This window comes from Carcharodon carcharias, chromosome 14, assembly GCF_017639515.1.
Source record: "Carcharodon carcharias isolate sCarCar2 chromosome 14, sCarCar2.pri, whole genome shotgun sequence".
Lineage (NCBI taxonomy): Eukaryota > Metazoa > Chordata > Chondrichthyes > Lamniformes > Lamnidae > Carcharodon > Carcharodon carcharias.
Window position 1 is genome coordinate 103,663,123 of NC_054480.1, and position 16,365 is coordinate 103,679,487.

The 16,365-nt window shown below is 38.9% G+C and overlaps 1 protein-coding gene and 1 long non-coding RNA gene across 10 annotated transcripts in view; one reads left to right on the forward strand and one right to left on the reverse strand.

The window, feature by feature from the left end:
* The window catches only part of LOC121286988 (E3 SUMO-protein ligase PIAS4-like), a 265,316-nt gene that overhangs the window by 57,746 nt on the left and 191,205 nt on the right, over positions 1–16,365 (forward strand). For 5 of the 9 annotated variants that reach the window (XM_041204388.1, XM_041204389.1, XM_041204386.1 and 2 more), the window contains exon 3: positions 14,282–14,654. In XM_041204388.1, coding sequence (XP_041060322.1) covers positions 14,282–14,654 — 373 coding nt within the window. Of the gene's footprint in view, positions 1–7,360; positions 7,470–11,146; positions 11,169–11,680; positions 11,784–14,281; positions 14,655–16,365 lie in introns of those variants that run through there. The other 4 variants (XM_041204393.1, XM_041204394.1, XM_041204390.1 and 1 more) reach the window with 4 other exon arrangements.
* On the reverse strand, positions 7,809–11,547 carry LOC121286991. Its single transcript, XR_005945137.1, has 2 exons — positions 11,331–11,547; positions 7,809–10,153 (listed from the first exon to the last, which is right to left on the reverse strand). It is a non-coding gene; the product is annotated as an uncharacterized LOC121286991 (long non-coding RNA).

Below are 16,365 nucleotides of genomic sequence, written 5' to 3' on the forward strand. Positions count from 1 at the left end.
AAAGCAACTTGCATGCAGTTATTGGCACCCTGCACCATGGGGAAGCCTGCAATCCTTATGAAACTGTGACATCTGCATTATGCAACAGAGAATGGCAAACTGGGAGTTGTTGCAAATATCACCAGCTCCTGTCTCGAAGGAGCCAGATGTATAGACGTTCATGGTCACAGTAACCTTCACAGGCACAGCAATGCTGACCGTACCCTCTCTGAGGTTGCAGCTGGTGGCAGCTTTCAGTGTGGATGTCCTTAGTGAAGTGGAGTGTTCAGGTAGAATTTCTCTCTGAGCCCTTAATATACGGCCTGTTGTCGAGACCCTTCTCCTTTGCCTCTCTCTTCCAGCCACTTGTCCCGCTCAGTGTTGCCCCTGTTGTTCCCCCCTTTCATGCTGTAGTCCAAGGGAAATGCACACCACTGCACCCAGTGTATGGGAGCAAGTGGTTTGTGCAGAATCCTTGAAATCAGGACAAAGTCCTTAAGCATATGCCACACCATTCCCTAAATACTTTAGAGAACTCTAGAAACCATACACTTCTACAATCACAGCAGCAGCTAGTAGAACTTAACGACTCAATCAGCAACTAATCTGGAAGTAGTTGATGACCTCTTAAGACAGTACCGGTGGTGGGTTCTTCCTGCTGCTTACATGTGTTCAGTTGCGTGAAGTTAAGGTACGGCATCAGTTGAAATTTTTGGCTCCAGAATACCAGCAGTGACATTGATTGGCATCACAATCTTCCATACTTTGGGTGGACATGCAATCCATGTGCATTAGGGGCCTCAACAAAATGCAGTCCAGCACCATTTGCACGAGAGGCGTTATTGATGTCATTTGAGGCAAAACAGGAATTATATGATTGAACTGCAGAGCTGAGTTTCAAAGCCCACATATCTTAATGTAATGTTACTTCAATTTAAAGCTAGCTAATTAACCCACCCATTGGTGCTTTACTGACAGAAAAGGTAATTCTAGTAGTTTACACCAGTGAGATGTAAATTTTAATTTCTAATCCCTGTCAAATAGAGAGAAGGAAATAAGGAAAAGGGCAGACAGCAAGTTTTTTTTCCTCATTCTAGTTTGATTTATTTAAACAAGCTGAATTTTGAAAAGTCTGAATGAAACAGACAGGAAGGTAGAGTTGGAAAGGAGGGAAACTTGTTGAAGGTGAGTTGCCTCTGGATATTGACCACCACCTATTGGGGAGGTATAGAGAGAGGAAGGGAAATTGAATAGTTGAGATTGAGATGAACAAGAGATAACAAAGCATGGAGGAAGCAAGGATTAAGGGTTTCAGCTGCTGGTTAAAGAAAAAAGTAGGAGTAATTATATTTGGACGAAGGGGAAATGCTGGTAGAAAATCATTGAGGTAGGGGATACAATGGGCACAAAGAGGTGGGGAAATCTTGAGTAATTGGAGGAAGAAAGAATGGGAGCCATATTTTCGCACAACCTTCACTGCAAATGCACCCTGTACAAGAACAACAAAATCAAGAGAAAACAGAAATGAGATATGCATTTTCTGACATATTCTGTGCACTGTCTTAGGAAGTCGACTAGCAATATATTAAACATTTTGCATCTGTGTGATTCCCACATCTACATTTATAATGGAATCATGCCATAATTAATTCTTCCTACCAGTGAAAATGCTGTATTGCCAGCATTGGCAGGAGGTTGTAATTACAATGGGGCAAGTTGAGGTGGGCAATTTCCATTTAAATTAATGGCAGTTCATAAAGAAATATAAAAAAAAGGAATTTAAATTGCAAACTAGATCAGTCTATGTGCCCTGGTCCAATTACATCCCAACCTTTAACCCTACTTCACCTGAAGATCTTGGTCTTGACACTAGTATGCAATGCCAGGAATGATCAACTGCTATTAGATTTCCTGTAAATGTTTCTATTATAAACTTATGCTGTAGTTACATCCTGTATACACCACCAGTGACAGGCTCAATGAATGCACTTGCAGTGTCTATTATAAATGTGGACATAGGAATTTGTAATGGAAATATGTAAAAATAAGGACCCAATGTATGACTTAAAAGTGGGAACTGAATTATCTTTGTGTACTTATGTCCAATTATTTCTTGTCCTGCAACCTCTGTTTCACCTGAGTGCTGCACTCTATTTTGACTCCCCATTTGCAAAGCTCTGAGAGTCAACTAGGGGGAGAAATTTGTTTTCGTAGCAGTGCCGCTAGTGGTGCTACACAGACGACAATGATTCCAGGCAGCAAGCAGCACCACAGGTCATTATCTGCACAGCCTTTGCGTTGTTCTTTAATTATATCAATGGTGATATTCAGATAGCAGTCCAGGGCACTTGGAGAAATTGATACAAGCCTGCATAGCACCACTCAAAGCAGCGCTATGTGAACTAATCTCTCCCCCCACTGTATGAAAAATCAGTAAGTGTTTTGCATGTTTGCATGCGTCATTTTAGAGGTAAGTAAACATCTCTGTTACAAATTTGAGACTGTACTAGATATTCTCAGGTGCTCCATTATATTCTAGGTGACCCATTATGGAAAGGACATTAAAGCCATGGATAATGCGATAGCTGGGAATTATAGTAAAGGGGAGAGATTTAAGATATTCAGACTATTTCCACTGAAGCAGAGAATGTTAAGAGGATATTTCACTGTGCTTTTTAAATTGTAATAGATCTTGATAGAATGAATAGGGATTTTTTTTTGGTTGGGAGGTCATGAATTTAAAATTGTGACCAAGAGAGGAGATATGTGAGAAGTAATTTGTGTGTGCAGAAGGTTATTGGAATATGGAATGTTTTGCCACAGGAGGTGGTTGATGGAGGGTCCACTGCATCTTTCAAAGGAAAACTGGAGATTTTCCTTACAAATGAAGCAGAGCAAGATCCTGGGATTTAGGGGGTGAACATGAGGGATTCTAATCAGTTTTGACTACTCTTGCAAAGGCTGTAAACATGAGAAAGAAAAACTTGCATTTATGTAGAGCCTTTCATAGCCTCAGGATATCCTAAAGCACATTACAGCTAATGAAGCGTTTTTAAAAACACAGTCATTGTTATAATACAGGAATATAATATATCACCGTTCCTTCACTGTCACTGGGTCAAAATCCTGGAACTCCCTTCCTAACAGCACTGTGGGTGTACCTACACCACATGGACTGCAGCAGTTCAAGAAGGCAGCTCACTACCACCTTCTCAAGGGCAACTAGAGATGGGCAATAAATGCTGGCCACATCCCATGAATGAATAAAATAAAGGAAACACAGTAGCCAATTTACACACAACAAGCTCCCCTAACAGTACTGTAATAATGACCAGATAATCTGTTTTTAGTGATGTTGATTGAGGGATAAACTTGTCATATATGTACATAAAACATGAAAATGGGAACTAAATTGTACCTATTCCAGTTTTTCCCCCTGCCTCTAACACTACTTCATCCACATATAAGGCTACAAAGATCGATTAGTTGTCAAATAATCCATCAAATACAAATGATTAAGAAATGCTTGCGAGGCATTTAAAACTTAACTCATTTGTATAGAAATAATTTCAAATTAGAACAAAGAAAGTCACTCTCAACTTGATAAATTTTCTGTACTTGAAAAAAATGAAAAGTTTGGAATTGAAAACCTACTCAAGTTTATTGTCCAGTTTGCAATCAGATCCCTTTCAGAATTATTGTGGACAGAAACACAATTTGATTTTTGTTCTTAGAAAAATAAATAATAGAATGTACATAATTTGAACTCAAAGCCAAATAAGGTATGTACTCAGAAAGGGATCATTCATGAAACACAAGATACATATAGTATGTTTAGAAAAATACTCAAAATAAACTTTACCCAAATGAAGCTTTTAAAATTTGTCCTCGAGTTTTTCAAAAAAAATTTTGAAAAATAACTGAGCAGATTAGCTAAATATAACTATTCCAATTAGTCCTACTAAATGCTACTGCTGTACACTGAGAAATTGTGCATATTGCACATACTGCAGCAACCACCTTCAACTTTTAAAGTATAAATTACAAGAAATGATAATTCATTAGATAAATTTGGTAAATATGTAATTGATTTATCATCTTTATAATCTTACAGTATTTTAGATTTCAACTCCTGACAATAAAATGATAGTTTTTTCCCCACAAAACACTGAGTGACTTGATTAGTTCATTTTAAAGGCATCTTTTTTATTGCTAAGTTCTTCATGCTGCTTATTCAGAATTAGTTGCTTTCAGAGGTCATTTATAATTTTTCATTGGGAGTTTCCTAACAACTTTCCTCGGTTTTGATTTGTTTATGCTTAAGATTCTAATTTGCTGTTTTACTCTGAGTCATGAACAAAGTGTGATGGCAAAACATTGTAAGTCAATATTGATAAGTTGTCAAAGTACTACTGAAAAATCATGACACATGAAGTACAGTTAATGTGTTCACAAAGTGCATGCAATACATAAGATTTTTAATATGTTGCAGATACATATGGCATCATTTTATGATCCCAGCAACAATGGGGTTGTGCTAAACTACAGCATGGGTGCATGTAGCTGAAACACACCGTGTGGATTTGAACCAATTTTGAAATCTAAGCTCCACCTTTTACAACAACCAACATTTATGTAGCACCTTTAACATAAAACATTCTAAACCATTTCACTGTAGCATTATGAAACAAAATAAAACAGCAAGCCACATAAATGGATATTAGGTCAGATGACCAGAAGCTTGGTCAAAGAGTTGAGCCTCTTAGAGGAGGAAAATGAGGTAGAAAGGCAGAGAGGTGTAAGGAGGGAATTCCAGAGCTGAGAGACTAGGCAACTGAAAGCATGGCCAATGGTGGAGCAATTAAAATTGAGGATGTTCAAGAGGCCTGAATTGGATGAGCACAGATATCTCAGAGGGTTCTGAGTTGGAGGCAATTAGAAATAGCGAGGGGCAAGGCCATGATGAGATTTGAAAACAAGAATGAGAATTTTCAAGTTAAGACGTTGCTTACAAGCCAGTGTAGGTCAGTGAGCAGGAATTGGGTGTGTGTTAGGAAGTGGGCAGCAGAGATTTGGATAACGTCAAGTTCAGAGAGTAAATTGTGGGCGACCAGCCAAGAGTGCGTTAGGGTAATAAAATCTAGAGGTAACAAAAGCATGAATGAGGTTTCTGCAGCAGATGAACTTAGGAAGGGACAAAGTCAGACTATATATATGAAGGTGGAAATAGGCGGTGTTAGTGATGGTGTGAAAATGTGGTTGGAGGCTCATCTTGGCATCAAATATAATGCCAAGGTTGTGAAAGGTATGGTTTACTATCAGACAGTTGCCAGGGAGAGGGATAGAGTCAGAGTTTGGAGCAGGGATCAAAAACAATGGCTTCAGTGTTCTCTGGCTATTTAGAACGGTCTACAGGTAAAATAAAAGCTTGCCAAGAGAATTTAGTCTATCATATATTTGGCTGGGGATCACAAAATCTGACAGATTTTAAATGGCTGCAGATTTCCATAAAAAGAGGAAGTTGTGTTGGGGACACTAAGGTTGACTTATTGATTAGTAGCACAGTAGAGGTGTTGCTTTGATACTTCGCTACTTTTGATTAAGGAAGAGTTTGAAGTTTTGTTGCAGGAGATGTATCAAAACACAATGGTTTATTTTTGAGGTTAAAGCGGGTGCCCACCGCTTGAGGAAAAACAATGTAGTCACCTTGTCGGTGCAAAATAAGAAAAAAGGTTTTGTTGTATCAGCAGGAAGGTGAAACTAAATAAATTGCTCAATTTGTCTTTATATTTCTTTTGCGGGTCATTGGTTATGGTACAAATTTAAGTTGAGAACCATTGCTTCTCTGGGAGGTATAATTTTAAGTATTGTGTACAGCTATTGCCCTATTGCAGAAACTTTAAATTTGTTCAATTTGGGTAATATATTTTACTGCAGCTAAAAGTAATGCTCTGGAACTGCAAAGGTAAATGCTCAGGCTTCCAGCCCTGGGACCTCCTCTTCTCTTTCTTAGTGCAGTCGGCATTCATGGCTGGGAAGGATAGGCTGCTTCTCCTATAGCCATTCGTTAGTTGATCTCCCATGGCATTTTTCAAAGCAGCCAAAGTAATTCAGTCCTCATTTTAAAGACATACATTCTGCCCTTACTTTTATATTTCTGCCACAGGAAATTAAGACCACGTGTGGTTGTGTGTGAAGCAGATTTAGATGGCTAGGAGTAAATGGATAAGTGCAGCAGTAATTCTGTCACTATTTTAAAGTTGTACATTCTATCTTTGTTTTAAATTTCCATTATAAATTCCTGTGTCCACATTTACAATAGAAACTGCCTGTGTAAACTTAACACACTATAATTACACCCTCCCAGCAATGGTGATGCTGTATATTGGATGTGTCCAACCTACTGCCTAAGCACCATCAATGTTGTCTTTGAAACCCAACCTAGCCTCATATATGCTTTTATTTATCAGACTGCAACCTAAATGTTGTTTGAGACTTGAAGTCTTGAAGTCTAGAGATTTGGAAAGAGTTTTATTTAACAGCATTATCTCATTAGTGGAGAAATCCTAACCACACCCACAAAAATCTATTGGTATCAGCAAATCAGATATTTGGGAATTCAAGCTCCATTTGTACCTATGTGGCCCACAAACACCGAACATTTTGTCTCGGACTTTTTAAACAATTACCTTAACTATTTTGACAGTATTTATGGAAACTTATTTTCTACTTGTTTTGCCCACTTGGATATTTCCTGGTTCCTGACTTGCTTCCTCAAAATCAACTTCCCCCACCTACTTTGTTACCATCTGTAAAATTGATCAATTTGTATTTAATTTCTGAATCTAATTGTTAATGTAAATTAAGAATCCCTGGGGCACACCAATCAGCATACTTTATACTCTGTTATAAATCCTAATAATTACTGCTGCATTGTAATCCATTCCCGAGTTTTATTTATTTAATAGTCTCTCACTGGAAATCATTGTAGATGCATTTTGGAGTACAGAAGCAACATATTGCAGGGTTTTCCATAAGATACTTTGGATGTCACTTCCTGAAAAAAATTGAGGAGCTTATTTCAGTGGTTATTACACTTATGAATCCATATTGGCTGCTGTTTACTGGATTACTAGATATAATTCTGATAATAAATTCCATTATTTTACTGAAATAAGAATAACATTAGTTGTCTGTGTCCAATGGTAGCATAAAGTGATAGTGGATATGTTAATTATTTTAATGATCAAAGAATTAAATTAATATTTTTTCACTCAGATCATATGGAAAATAGATCTTTTCAAATATCATAGTAACCTAAAGTCATAAGTAGTTGGGTCAGCATATTTTTTTCAGCAAAGAATTAAATTTGTGTATTTTTCTTCAGGAGATAAATCAAAGAGTGCTAGAAAAAATTCAGAGAAATAGGATATATTACAATCCTACACAGCAGTCATTTCAAAGTAAAAGAAACATGAGAGCCTAAAAAGGTAGGATCAGCTGCAGATTGTAATTATTTTCTTTACCAGATGATTAATTATTTGCCTCTTGACATTTAATTATTTATTTTGCACAGATCCACATATGTATTTCATTGGGGTATAATGAAATAGAAGAAAATTACTTATTTAAAATTAGAAGACCATTAATAGTAGTGGAAAGAAATAAATCAGGTGTGATTAAACTTTGTGAGGTGAAATTCCAGTGAGGGACTGCTAAGTGGGCAAGTCCAGGATTTCATTAATTTTGTGGGTATGATGTTTACTTCTTCTATAAAAGTGAAAATAATAAAAGGAAGATGAAACCAAAGTGAAGCATCTTACATAGTATTAATTGGTAACAGTTCCTTTAATTCACTGACAAGAAACGAGTTTAAAACTTAGCTGCATTTAAAATCAAATGTAATGTGAAAATTTGATCAGCTGTCTCTGATGTTGGAAGTGGTAGCGAAGCCACATGCAAACAAAAACAAATTTACACGTTTTATGCATTACTGGCTTTTAAAATTAGCTGGCACTTATTCAATTCCATAATTTTTGGAGAGCGTTTACTGGTGTGGAATGTTGAAATCATTGAGTTGGGCAGGTATTTTCAATAGATCAGACTGTGATTTTCATAGAAATTGGCAGCAGGGAAGGAGGCCATTCCGCCCATTGTGTCTGTGCCGGTCAGAAAATAGCTATTCAGCCTAATCCCACTTTCCAGTACCTGGTCCATTGGTTATGGCACTTCAGGTGATATCCAAGTATTTTTTAAACACGATGAGGGTTTCTGCCACTATGCCCTTTCAGGCAGCGATTTCACCACCTTCTGGTGAAAGAAATTCTCAACTCCCCTGTAATTCTTCTTTCAGTAACTTTAAATCTATGTCCCTTGGCTATTCACCTCTCTCCAAGGGAATTAGTTCTTTCCTATTCACTCTATCTAGGCTGTTCATAATTTTATACACCTCAATTAACTTTCCCCTCTGCCTCCATATTCCAAAGAAAACAACCCAACCTATCCCATCTTTCCATATAGCAAAAATGTTCTAGTCCTAACAACATTCTCAAAAAAACTTCTCTACCCTCTCTAGAGTAACTACATCCTTCTTGTAAGGTGGTGACTAGAACTGTACATAGTACTCTAGTTGTGGCCTCACTCATGTTTTATACATTTACAGTATAATCCAGCAGTGCATATATTCTATGCCTTAGCTAATAAAAGGAAGAATTCTGTATACTTTCTTAACTACTTTCTTAACTCCCATCTACAGAGATCTGGGAACATGCACTCCAAGGTTCCACTGCTCCTCTGCACTTCTCTGTAACCTATCCATTAGTGTATTCCATTGCCTTGTTTGTCCTTCCCAAATGCTTGAACACACATTTCTCCAGATTGAATTCCATTTGCCACTATTATTGCACACCTGACCAATCCATTGATTTTTCTTTTATTCATTAACGGGATGTAAGTGTTGCTGCCAAGACCAGCTTTTGTCGTCCATCCCTAATTGCTGTTGAAATGGTGACGACCCACTTCCTGAACTGCTAGAGTCCATGTGGTGCTGGTACACCTACAGTGCTGTTAGGAAGGGAATTCCAGATTTTTGACTCAGTGACAGTGAAGGAACAGCAATATAGTTCCAAGTCATAATTTGTATGGCTTAGAGGGAACTTGGAGATGATGGTGTTCCCACACGTCTGCTGCCATTATTCTTCTAGAAGGTAGAGGTCAGAGGTTTGAAAGGTGCTGTCGAAGGCTTGGCGAGTTACTAGAGTGCATCTTGTAGATAGTACACTGCTGCCACTGTGACTGGTAGTGGTGAGGGAGTGATTGTTTAAGGTGGCTGCTTTGTCCTGAATGATGTTGAGTTTGAGTGTTGGAACTGCAATCATCCAGGCAATTGGAGAGTATTCCATCACACTCCTGACTTATGCCTTGTAGATGGTGGACAGGCTTTGGGGAGTCAGTAGATGAGTTAGTTGCTGCAGAATTCCTAGCCTCTGGCCTGCTCTTTTAACTACATTATTCATATGGCTGGTTCAGTTAAGTTCCTGGTCAATGTTAACCCCCCAGGATGTTGATCATGGAGGATTCAGCAAAGGAATATCATGGAGAGATGATTAAATACTCTCTTGTTGGTGATGGCAATTTGCTGCACATGGGCACAGACTGAGGCATAACGGTATTTGAGGAGTTGAGAGTGCACAGTGTTCAGTACCAATCATCTGTGAATATTTCCACTTCTGACCCTATGATGAAGCAGCTAAAAATAGTTGGGTCTAAGATATTAATTCCTGCAGCATTGTCCTGGGGCTCAGATGATTGGCTTCCAACAACCACAACCATCTTCCTTTCTGCTAGCTATGACTCAAAACACTGCAGAGTTTGCCCCCGATTCCCACTGACTTCAATTTTGTTAAGGCTCCTTGATGTCACGGTCAAACACTGATCTGATGTCAAGGGCAGTCAATCTCAGCTCGGGTTCTGATGTTTGATCCATGTTTCGATCAAGGCTGTAATGAGATCTGGAGCCAAGTGGCCCTGGCAGAACTCAAACTTAGCTTTGGTAAGCAGGTTATTGTTGAGTAAGAACCACTTGATAACATTGCTTCCATCACAGGACGTTGATGTTCCTGCAATTTACAGGTTTCTTCTTCACGATCAACCACACAGTTAATTTCTGTATCATCTGCAAAAGTTTTAATCATGCTCCTTAAACATTTAAATTTAAATCATTGATATGTACACAAGAAAACAAGAAATTTAGTGCTGAGCTCTGTTGAACCCCACTGGAAACAGCCTCCCAGTCACAAAAACCTTGGTCAACCATTACCTTTTGCTTCCTGCCACTGAGCTAATTTTGAACTAAACTTGTACCTTTCTCTTGGATATCCTGTTTTCTCACTTTTCTGGCCAGTCTGCCTTTGAATCTTCTCAAAAGCCTTATTAAAAACATGCAGACTACATCAAACACACTACCATCATCGACCCTCCTCGTTAACCTCTTCAAAAAGTCAATCAAGTAGAACTAAAAATAAAAAATGCTGGAAAAACTCAACAGGTCTGGCAGCATCTGTGGAGAAACAGGGTTAACGTTGAGTTCATATGACTCTTACTCAGAGCTAAAGAGAAATGGAATGTGATGGATTTTATACTGTTTAAGAAGGGGTGGAGTAAGATAGAAGGTCAGGGATAGGTGGGAAGCTAAGGAGAGATTTTTACAGTGTAAAATCCAACACATTTCTACTTCTCTTTAGCTCTGAAGTCATACAGGCATGAAACATATAACTCTGTTTCTCTCTCCACAGGCCTGCAGAGTTTTTCCAGCATTTTTTTGTTTTTATTTCAGATTTCCAGCATCCACAGTATTTTGCTTTCACCAAGTTGAACTTAAAATAAAAATAACATGAATAATGAAGTCCACATCATAAGACACCAAATTATATGGCAAACTGTGTTTATATTAATTTGCTTTTACATCGAGTTTTCCAGACACCCTATTCAAAAGAGTAAGAATTCAAAACTATTCTAGTAAACGTCCAAGTTAACATGGTATGATACTTTACAACGCACTTAAGCACCCTTCTGACAGGTTCTTTACTCAGTGTGCTATGCTACACTCAAGTCTTTTGCACAGATTGGACCTTCTGACAGCCCAGAAGACCAGGAAGAGAGGTCAGGATCAGGGTGGCTTGAGTTCTGAGGTTCGTTTTGCTGAGAAAAAGAAATCATCAAAGCTTTGCATAATGTAACTAGTTACTGTAACCATATAGTGAGGGAACAGGAAAATGTAGGTTTTTAAAAAAATTTGAAGGGTCAATTTTACCTGCTAGGAACCTTGATAGCCTACACGATATATGAATTACCTGCTGTGGGGCGAGATAGGCAACCCAACTCGACGTTTCTGATTTATTGAAAGAACCCGGCAGTCACCGATTAATTTAAAAAAGGAAATCGAAAAGATCGATTGAAAGGGGACCAGAAAGGCTGTTTTTCTTAATTCCAGCCCTAGGCGCTTAAATTATGATTCCTGTCGTGGTAGCTAACCTGGAGTTAAACACAGCCACGTCAGCTTGTGGCCGTTGCCGGTCGCCGCCTGTTTTCTAAGCTTTAAACGGCCGCGACCGTTGGGACTCCCCTCCCCCGCCCCCACTCCCACCCACCTGATAAATTTTGGTGCTGTGATTGGCTTCTCTGCCCCGGTTGGAGTGATTCTGCGCAGAGAGAGAGAGAGAGAGAGAGAGAAAGCGGAGACAGGGACAAAAAAAATGGCGGAACAAAGCGCGGCCAAGGTAACCGGCTCAATACGGTGACTTGAGGTATTGGATCGTGCGGGGAAGCTAAGTGGGCAGATCTGGAAGGTGGCGGAGTATTATTTTTTCACAGGTTCCGATTTCGTTTGAAATTATTGTTTCACCTGAGGGTCGGTAGAGGCGAGGGGTTCCTCTCTCCCCACTTACTGAGCATGCTCAGTCTTGGGTGGTTTTTTGTTCTTAAATTTCCCGCCAAGGGGTGGTGGGGGGGTGGAAAGCGACTGACTCAATCCTGAGGGTCAGAATGACCTTTGTGATATTAAACCGGGAATTGTCATACTGCAGTGATCAGAAACAGCAAATGACTCTTCAACAATTCTTTTTGAGGTTTCGCAAAAATCATTACAGTATTTGTTGAAGAGGCTGGCTACACAAGTTCATGACAGGGATAAATGTTCAGCAGGAATTTCTCTTTTCATCTGATAGTGCCATGGGATGATTGGCATTCATTTGAGCATCCTTGGATTAATGTCAAATCTAAAAGGCAAGCAGCTTAAAGGCGAGGATAAAGAAAATAAAAGGGTACCTTATGACAGCTACTGAGAGCTCAGTACTGCAGGAAGCCTGCGGGAGTATAAAAAATGTAGACATGAAATTGTTGGCAAGTAAAATCAAAGAAAACCCAAAGATTTTTTTGAATACATGAAGAGTAAAGGAACTAAGGAGGACCTGTTGGGAACATAAGGGTAACCTGTGTGAGGAAGTAAGAGGATGTTGGTATGGTTCTTAATGAATACTTTGGGTCTGTTTTTACAAAAGAGAGAGATGAAACTGTCATTTGCAGTCAGGAGGATTGTGGAATACTAAATTAACGTAGAGAGGAAGTATTAAGAGAAATCTTTGAGAGTGGCTATATTGCCAGGGCTGGATGAAATAACTCCAGTTGTAAGGAGAAGAAATGGCACAGGCACTGACCATCATTTTCTAATCCTCTCTGGCCGCAGGTGAGATACCAGAGAACTGGAGGACAGCTAACATTGTAACTTTGCTTAAAAAAGGAGAAACAGATTAATTCCTGGAAAATTATTGGATAAAAGTCTGAGGGAAAGGATTAATCTTTGTTTAGAAAAGCACTGATCTATTAAAGGAAGGTCAGGTCTGACTAACGTGATTGAATTTTTTGAGCAGATAACACCAGTTAGTGAGGGTAATGCATTTGATGTAGTCTGTATGGATTTTAGCATACCTTTTGATAAAGTCCTACATGGTTGTCTGTCATGAAAGTAAAAATCTATGGGATCCAAGGCAAAATGGCATGTGGGTCCAAACTTTGCTCAGAGGTAGAAATTAGAGGGTAATAGCCAGGTGTTTTAGTAACTGGTAGGCTGTTTCCATTGGGGTTTTGCAGGGCTCAAAAGCAGGTCCCTTGCTTTTTTGTGGTATACATCAGTGATTTGGACTTAAAGGGAGGGGGCATTATTTAAAAAGTTTGCAGATAATAATGAAATGTCCCATGTGCTTGATAATTAAGAAGAAAACTAAAATCCAGGAAAATATCTGTGGACTGGTTAGGTGGACAGAAGAATCCAGAAAAGTGTGTGGGAATGTACCTGGGGAAAGCTAACAAGGTGAGGGAATGCCCAATAAATGGTAAGATACTGAGAAGTAGAGGAATAGGGGTCTTGGAGTGCATGACCACAGGTTCTTGAATGTGGCTGGACAGGTAGATAAGGTGATGAAGAAGGCATACAGGATACTTGCCTTTATTAGCTGAGGCATAGAACATAGAAGCAGGGAAGTTACACTGAAGTTGTATAAAACACTGGTTAGGCCACAGCCAGAGTATCAAGTGCACGAAAGGAAAGATGTAATTGCACTAAAGAGTGTACAGAGGAGATTTCTGAGAATGTTGTCATGACTGGAGAATTTTAGTTATGAGAAAAAATTGGATAGGCTAGGGTTGCTATGGAACAGAAGAGGCTGGGGAGGGAGACCTAATTGAATTGTATGCAATTATGAGGGGATAGGAAGGCCCATTTCCTTTGGATGATGAATTGGTAACCAGGGGACATAGATTTAGGGTAGGATGTTTAGAGGGGTTTCAAGGGAACATTTTTCTCACACAGAGTGTGGTGGAGATCTGGAACTTGCTGCTTGACAGTGTGGTAGAGGCAGCAATACTCATAACATTTAAAAAGTACTTTGATATGCCCTTGAAGTGCTTTAAACTTCAAGGCTATGGACCAAGAGCTGGAAAGTGGGATTAGGCTGGATGGCTCCTTGTTGGCTGACATAGAGACGATGGGCCTCTTTATGTGCTGTAGATTTCTGATTTCTACAGTAGCCCCAACAGTTCGGCACTTTTCAGTGTCACACTGAAATGTCAACCTGGACCATGCGAAGTCCTGAAGTGGAGCTTGAATCTAACTGATACTTTAGCGTATTTCTTTTTCCATGAGTTAATTGGCTTAAACTGTAAAGTTTAATAATTGACTTGCCTTAATTAATTGTAGTAATGGTCTTTGTTTTTCTCCCCCCCTTCCCTCACCCACCCCTCTGAAAAGAATATGATCCTCGGCTTTCGGGTGTCTGAGCTTCAGGTACTCTTGGGGTTTGCAGGGCGCAACAAAAGTGGGCTGAAACATGAATTGGTGTCGCGTGCATTACAGCTGGTAAGGACCAACTGCTCTTCAGAGATTTTAAAGAAGATCCAAGACTTGCATGCGCATCGCTACAGTACAAGGTCCACAAATGCACAATGTCAGCAACTTCCGCCTGCTCCAACATTTCCTTTACATTCTTCAGAGGCAGCCTTGAATGCCAGAACATCCGTTCCAATTTGTCACACGGGAAAAGCTGATACAAAATCCAAAATGAGGCTAACAAAATTGCCTTTCTACGAAATACTAGATGATCTGATGAAACCTACAGATCTAGGTAGGATTAATATCTTATTTGTTTATGAACAGGGCTATTCCTTGAGTGCTTGGGTTAAATGGGGGATGAAATATCACTGTCATTTTCAAAATTAATTTTTATTTGCTTCACACAGGAATAATACGCGCTTTGAACATTGCAGTTTGAGTTTCTAACTAAATTCCTTTCACTTTACAGGTTGTTTCCCAGTGAGTTCATTGAAATAATTTAAGTGAAGGTTCTCCTCTGGTCAAAATAGTTGTACAATTGTATATTTTCACTATATTTTTACTTCTTTCTGAAGATAATGACTCCTACCAGAATTCTGCAGTTGATAGCAGACTGCTGACATTTGCTCTTTATGTGAGAGTACAGGTAGTTGAAAATTATTTGACTACTGAGCACATTAGTTTGACCCAAGGGTTGTATGGGACACTTTAACCAATGGTCTTCAGTTAATACCCTGCTTTCCTCCACCTGCGATTCAGTCTCTTACGGGTTACTGACTCTTTGACTGGTGCCTGAATTAAGTACAGTGGATAGTGGTGTTTATTTTGCTGTTTATGCTAATTGAAGACTTAAAATGCGCTTGGAGGTATGACCTGTTTGCAGTACTTCATAATATGCATAACTGATATATGAACTCACCAATAGCCTACATTGATTCTAGGTAGAAAGCAATATGAATCAGAAGTAAGACTTTCCAAGTTTGGTATGGTCATACCTTCAATTAATTAATGAATGGTGAGCACATTCAGATTTACCCTGATTTAATTTATCACCATCCGAACAGGAACAGACTATTATTTTCTTTAGTACTCAAAGAACTATTTTTAGTATTTACATTGGTGGTGAGACGAAAGAAATCTATGCCTCCCAGCATTTGCAAGTTTTTAATGGTTTTCAGTTCACATATTATGATCCTGCAAGAAGCTGATTACAGCGACGCTGAATTCTACACCTAAAAGGAGAAGGGCAGCAGGTGCATGGGAATACCAAAATCTCCCTTCCAAATCACATGCTATCCTGGCTTGGGACTATATTTCCATTTCTTCAATGCTGGGTCAAAATCCTGGAATTCGCTATCAAAGAGCACTGTGGGAGCAATTTCACCATGCAGACTGCAGCAGCTCAAGAAGACAATTCAATTAAGGATGGGCAAATGTAGGCTTTGCCAGTGATGCCCACATTCTGTGAATGAATGAAAATACAACTTTTTAAAAATGACCAGAAACCCTAAAAATGCCTTCTTGATTACACTGCTAATTGCATATCAAAAGCATGAACTGTATACAATCAGCAGACCAGAACTCGGTGAGCTGTCTTTTCTCTTTAACAATGCTGACTGACTTGCTACATTTCCAGAATTTCCTGTTCTATTCAACATTGTAGGTTTAACTTTCGTTTTTAAACTCTCTCCTGGTTTATTCTCAATCTCAGCCCTACTAGCAACAGTGATTAGATTCCAGTTGAATATTGCTTAGGAATGCATGTCCTGACCTCTTTTAAACCAAAGTTGACAGTTTATAGCTCTTCATGTTTCTTTCTCATTGCATGTTCATTCAGCAAAAATTGAGAGTATGTTCCAATACAAGCAACATATTAACTATTTGAGTAACTATTATTGGCTTTGTGACACAGCTAGAATGATTCTTTGCAACCAAATGGAAATAAATCCAAAATATTTTCATTTCAATTCATATGTACAATAAAATGCCCAAATGAATGTTGA